Source organism: Lonchura striata, chromosome 17 (genome assembly GCF_046129695.1).
Source record: "Lonchura striata isolate bLonStr1 chromosome 17, bLonStr1.mat, whole genome shotgun sequence".
Lineage (NCBI taxonomy): Eukaryota > Metazoa > Chordata > Aves > Passeriformes > Estrildidae > Lonchura > Lonchura striata.
The window spans coordinates 3,997,319-4,003,609 of record NC_134619.1 but is presented as its reverse complement, the minus strand read 5'-3'; the positions used below and the strand labels follow the sequence as shown (position 1 = coordinate 4,003,609).

Here is a 6,291-nt window from a genome sequence, read left to right as displayed (position 1 = left end):
CTTTCATACAGTGAGGCCATGTGAGAAAATAATACTCCAGCCTTGTGTTTAGTTATTGACAGGAGTTGTGCACTGCGGACCTGTTTCCCTTTCCCATTTGGAGGAAGAACAGCCTCCCTGAGCCGAACATGCCCTCTGAGGTGTGATCCCAAATTCCAGCACAATCCATAGCCCAGGGAATGTGCAGACACCTCCACAGCCCCCCCAGCAGCAGGCAGGCAGTGCTGAGTGCCAGGGCTCAGTGGCTCTGGAATTGTCACTGCTTGTGCCTCCCCAGGAGCAGAGCAGAGACCAGGCTGGCTGAGGAAGGATCAGAGCGTGCAGAGGACAGAGCCACTCATTATACCCCGGGCTTCAGCTGCAGCAGTGACACAGCTCAGGGGCAGTGTTTGGCATTTCAAACCTGCTCCAAGTTACCCTTACTATATTTTTGGTTTTCAACATCATTTTAATGTGTTTTGTATCATATTTATTGCCAGTGGAAGTGTGCATCCCTGCTAAACAGGACATGCTGTACATGGGTTACTAGCCAAGTTTAATTTGTAGTTAACAGGGGTTCATCTCAAACTGAAAATGCTTCTTTTGCTGAAGAAACTTTGCTCTCCTTTCAGTTTAGCTTTTTTGTATATTGCACCTGGACTATCATTATAATGTTGTTAAGAATTAATCCTATATTATTAATAAAAAAGTGATAAGCTATATGTGTATGTTAAAAGGCTAGTTATGATGTTACATATTTCTGTGAAAAGCCAGCAAGTTAAAAAATTACAATAAAGAGGAAAAAACACATCTTTGGATCAAGTGATGGGGTCATTCAAGTCTTCAGCTGATACTGAAGTAAAACAAGCATTAAAAATGTTGCAGTGTATGTCCTTACCTTGCATTCCTGCCTAACAGTTTCTCCAGGAGCAGCTCCAGTTCCTGTGATTCCATCCCCACCTGGGACAGAACTGACACTCTGTGTGGGGGCTGTTCCCCACCTCACAGCAATTCAGTAGTAGGCTATACATTCACTTTGACAAGACTGTATTTTATTATTTTCACACTTCATGGAGATCATCTCAATGAAGCTACAGGACCAAGAATGCCTTTTTCAAGTTTTTAACATTGAATGACTCCCTAGAATGGCAGCACTTCAGAGTCTTGCAGAGAAATGTTTGTCTTGTGAGTGGATTCACGATTTTGTTCTGTCTCATCACATGTGATTCCCAGCTATCACTGTGTTATTTTTCTTACAAGTATTTTTTGTAGTAGTATTGAGTAAATCCTCAGGTGCTTCTCCATGTCAGGCATTATTAAAATGTCTGGCTTTACGTTTTTCTCAACCAGTTCTATTTGCTTTGTTATTAGTATATAGTAACTTTTTTCTTCTTACTGTCAAGAAAGAATTAAAACCATTTGTTTGCTAAACATCAAAGTACATTGTGACATTTCTGCCTCTGGTTGTCCAACTTAGTAATTTGGAATAACAGTGAACCAAATTGTCATTTTTAGAGGGTCAGAGCCTTGGTGCAGAGTGACAACCAGCTTATGCTTTTCCACCAGATGGAAAATCTTAGTTGAGATCATCCTTTTGCAGACCCTGTGTTGATGAAGTCAAATGGTTTGGTGCATAATAATTCTAATCTCTTCCCAATTATCCCTGGGGAAAAAAAGAGCTTTAGGAAACATGTTCATTTCCTGCAATAAGTAGTCATTTAATTAAAGAACAAAAGTAACAGGAATCAAAAATGCTTGCAGCTGTGATTCTGTTAGACAGTATATAAAAAAGAATGAAATTATAATACATTAAATTAGTTTTTAGAACATGAACTTAGGTGTTTTACAAACTAATTGTGGTAAGTTCAAAATGTCTTGTCAGCGTAATACTGGATGACAGAGCGTCATGTCCATTTATGTCAGAGGCCTTGGAATAGTAAAGCCTGTACATGCACAACATCTCCTTTTCCAAGGCAGCCTGCAAACCAGTTCCACACAGGTGGCAAAGGAGAGGAGGAGGCTCTTCCAAGTAGCTTCACTTCAGTCTTTTTCAGCAGCTTGTCCCACTCCACAGGCCAGACTCTTCTGCCTCCAGAGCTCGGGGCTGGCGTCCTGTCCCCAGGTGCTGCAGAGGCTTCACTGCAGAGTCCTTTGTCACATCAGCGTCCAGGGAGCCTGCACTGAACCTCGGGGAAAGGCTTCAGTGCTCCCTGATGTGTGTTCAGCAGCAATATCAAAAAGTAAAGACAGATTCTTCTCAGAAGAAAATTCCTATGGCCTATGAAATCTAAGAGAAAAGAGAGACATTTTTCAAACCACTTTGCAATAGAATTCAATTATTTTTGATTCAAATGTTTTATGCTAGATTAGCAAAATTTTAAAAGCCCACAAAAGTATTCATTCTGTTTAAAGGTACAGTGACAGTGCTGAAGAATATTAGCAACTCTTAATTTTCCCCAGCACATTCTCACCCCTGTGTCACGACTGCAGTGCAGGTACAGTCCTCAGGGCCCAGTGTACATCCTTTACACTTCTTTGGGAATGAAATTGCAAATCCAGGTATGCAGTTGATGTGGTTTTTTTTCTTTTAGTAAATGAAGCCACAGTTTCTCATAGGTAGCAATATTCTTCATTGTGCAGTGATGTTGTTCTTTTTTAAGAGTTAAGCAATGCTGAAATACTTTGTAAAGTATGAAGAGATACTGTTGGTGAAATGTTTGATAGTCTTGTGAGTCTGGAATAAATATTCTTCTTGTTCTGTATGCTTGTTCTTTTGGCTGAGCTCCATAATTAGGCCCCAATCATATGTAATACCCTAGCACTAATTGTAAATTGGAAGCCTGTTTACTCCTAATATCCTGAACAAATTTCAGAATCTCTCATTATCATCTACTCAAACTCCCCAGGCAGCTCCAATTAGGGAATGTATAGTTCACTTCCAGACTGAAACTGCAGCCCTCCCTTCTCCCTTCCCACCTTTCATTCCACCAGTGCAGCGAAGCTGCTTTGCCCTTGATGATGCCTTTTTGCAAGTACCAAAGGCTGTGGAATCGGCCTCTCATATTGTTCCTCTTCTAAAAGAAGGGAAAGGAATGTCTTGATGTGTGTTTAAACCCAAACACATCCCTGGCACCAGTGCTGGCACATGGGGCAGGCACTGCCCTGACCGGGTTCCCAGTGGTTCAAGCACGTGGAGAGTGACAACAATCCAGCCCTGCTCTCTCTCCTGACCTCCTCCTGGCAGGGTGTTAAGTGCCATTAAGTTACCTGGGGCTCCTTCCAACAGCAACTGCACTGGCAGGCAATACTGAAATCCCAGGCTGAATCCTTTAGAACAAATCCAATTAGAACAAAGGCATCACCCCTGGGCACTGGCCTGTTATGGTTGGTGCAGTTTTGTATTTCTGAGCAGGGAATTTTCAATGTTTGTGATAAGGCTGCAGACTCAAGTACATTTAGTTCAGAGATCTTTAAGCAGTGTATTAAGTTGTTCTGCTTTAAAAAATCATATTGTTTTCTGCATTATATACTTTTTTTTTTTTTAACTATCCTTTAATCTTTTGTGCAAGGAATGCCAGCTGAGGGAGGCTCTGGAGAATGTCTGCAGGTTTCTTGGTATGTGCTAATAAAATCCCCCCAAAAAATCAGAAAATTGGGCTCTCTTCAGAAAAAGAAACACTCCAATTTTCTTTTAATATTAACCTCCCTTTGCATATTCTCCCACATCCAACATGTAAGAGTGAAATCCACAGGTTCAGGAGTCAAGAAGAGTTTTTAGCAGGCAGCAGAAATAAACAGCTGGAAAACTGACCTTGTCAAATGTTTGCTCGATGCATGAACCTCCATTTCATTACTTTTGTACTCATTCAGCTCTTTTCGAATTGCTGCCTAGGAATTAAAAAGAGAAAAACACAAACAAATAATTTTGTGTTTGTGAGCAAAATCCTAGACCTGCAGAGCAGAACAGTTTTCTGGGGTAGAAGAACCAAGTATTGGGTATAGCAGAGCACTCTGGGATACTGGTAGAAATGCTGAATATTTGGGTTGTATGGATTGGTGACACAATACTTCTCATTTGGTATTGATTGCTGACAGGGTCACTGCTGTCTAGAAGCAATTCTGACAGAATAACACCTCAGAGCTGGTTGTCTCACATTTAATAAGAATCCAGTTAAAATTTATTAAGGATTAGGAGAAGCTGCCAAGAAATTGATCCATTTTTCAGTCACAAATGCAAAGGTGCAGCTCTGACCCTGACTTCCTGATGTGTGCCACCAGTATGTGCAGAGCTGTCACTTTCTTAAACCTGCCTTGTTAATTGTAACATGAACACTGACACGGTAAAACCAGGAAAAGGCTAAAAAAAGTACATACAAGGAAAAAATAAAATCCTTATTCTGTTGATTACTATGGAATAGCTTATTCACTATTTTAGAGAGCTTGGGAGAGCAGCTACTGGAGTAGAAGTGCTCTGGTCTTTTTCTATGAGTCCTCTAAACCCATTTGTCCCTTAATGGGGAGACACCTTTTTGGGTGGGTGGGTAAAAGCCTTTTGAGTACTAAATAGGCTTTTTTATGACATTGGTATGATTGCAACATAAAAAATCTTGGTAAAGTTTACAGAGATGAAATGTTGCAGAGGTTCAAGTCTGTGGAGAATGTGATGTACCATTACAAAGTAAGGAGAAAGCAGAACTTTGTGGTTGTGTCAGTACCTTGTCTGCTGCTGACAGTCGTGTCCATGGTTTGTCTGCTCTCCTGTCATAGTCCTGTGCTTTTGCCACTTCCACATAATCACTGAACCGAATCAGGATCTTTCTGTCTCTCAGTTCATCAACTGTAGGTCTCTGGTTAAGCTGTATTCAGAAGTTTTGTGAAATAAAACCAGGGTTAATAACAAAAGAATCAGTAAAAACATGCAATATTTGCTTCTTTTCATCTTGGCTCAGTGTGCATTTACAAATATGAAAACAACCCAACCCTTGGAAACTCCAGGGAAATATTTTACCATTTGAAGAACTGCTAGAAGAGTAATAATGGTTTAAATGGAGCTACAGTGCCTTTATAATGGACAAAAGAAGAAAATATTTTAACCCAGATATTGATAAAATATATTTTCAAAATGTAAAGAATCATGATGGATTTTTTATGATCTCCAGATGATTCCAGATGCTGTAGGATGTTCTCACACAGATTGTCTGTGTGAGATTCTCAACACTAGACCCACTGTAAAAATTTCAGTCTAGCTTGAACGAGTTATCAGCATATTTGGTCTGTAATTCCATTAGGGATTTCTAAGAACAGAACAACAAGATCTTGTTCTTATTCTGAGGATATTTTGAATGCAAAAAGAAATGTACTATGGGAGCAGACCTGGTGTTCAGCAGGGAGTCAGCTCTGCTACAAAGAATAAAAAAGTCCTTTACCAGCAAAGGAGCTGACAAATATGCCATAATACCCATTTTCTGAGTAAGTTTATGTGTAAATATTCTACTAAATCTCATCTAGCTGAGACAAGGTAGGTATGTCTATAATTTATATTACCAGACACTGCTGAGGAGGATGAATATTAAGGGAGGTTGTGTAATAAACTCCATGGCTTATATCATATTATAATAGGGTGATATATATTATATTATAATATGATATATAGGGTGATATTATAGGAATTTTGCTAAATTTCTAAAAGGTAATAGGAGGTATTGCAAGATTTTACCTTTCTTGTCAGTCTCTGCTTGATTTCCCTCCTCTCTTCCTGTTCCGTTTGATCATTTCGTTCTGCAGAGAATATAAAAAAAAAGATGACTTTCCTCATGAAGAAGTTTGGTGTTTTCCCAAGTTCCAAGCAACAATGAGCACAGCCCAACGAGCGGCTGGCAGTTGTGTGTTTTGGTAATTCAGTGCATCTCTGGTGTGTGTTGGAGCATGGAGTCACCTCTCGGTGAGGACACTGTGGTGGTGCCAATGTCAGCTCTGAACTCCACGGGGATTTAATGAAACAACAGCAGCCACACCAACGCTCCACTCGGATAAACTTCAGCAGGAAAATCAAAACGCTCCATAGTTGATCAAAAACACTCCATAGCTGATCAATCATCCTTTTTTACTCTCCATCTTGCTGGAGCCTTTCATGCTGTCAGATGCTCATTGCAGCACTCCAGGGAGAGCCCATCGTGTCCTCAGCCCTGCTCTCTCAGGCTGCATCACTCGTGGCACTGGCTGGCACCTTGGCTTTCCCTGGCATGAGACCTTTCCTCCTGCCAGGGTTCCTGTGCACAGCTCTGCTCTGAGCTCTGTGTGTTGTGCCTATTA

General features: G+C 40.6%; 1 protein-coding gene across 3 annotated transcripts in view; it reads right to left on the bottom strand.

The window, feature by feature from the left end:
- Positions 1 to 1,672: 1,672 nt before the first annotated feature.
- Positions 1,673 to 6,291, bottom strand: part of PHACTR3 (phosphatase and actin regulator 3) — a 98,876-nt gene continuing 94,257 nt past the window's right edge. For all 3 annotated transcript variants that reach the window (XM_021553573.3, XM_021553575.3, XM_021553576.3), the window contains exons 10-13: positions 5,696 to 5,757; positions 4,695 to 4,835; positions 3,791 to 3,867; positions 1,673 to 2,266 (exon numbers count right to left, since the gene is read on the bottom strand). In XM_021553573.3, the coding sequence (XP_021409248.1) occupies positions 2,251 to 2,266; positions 3,791 to 3,867; positions 4,695 to 4,835; positions 5,696 to 5,757 (296 nt within the window). In that variant the 3' untranslated portion in view covers positions 1,673 to 2,250. The remainder of the gene's footprint in view (positions 2,267 to 3,790; positions 3,868 to 4,694; positions 4,836 to 5,695; positions 5,758 to 6,291) is intronic.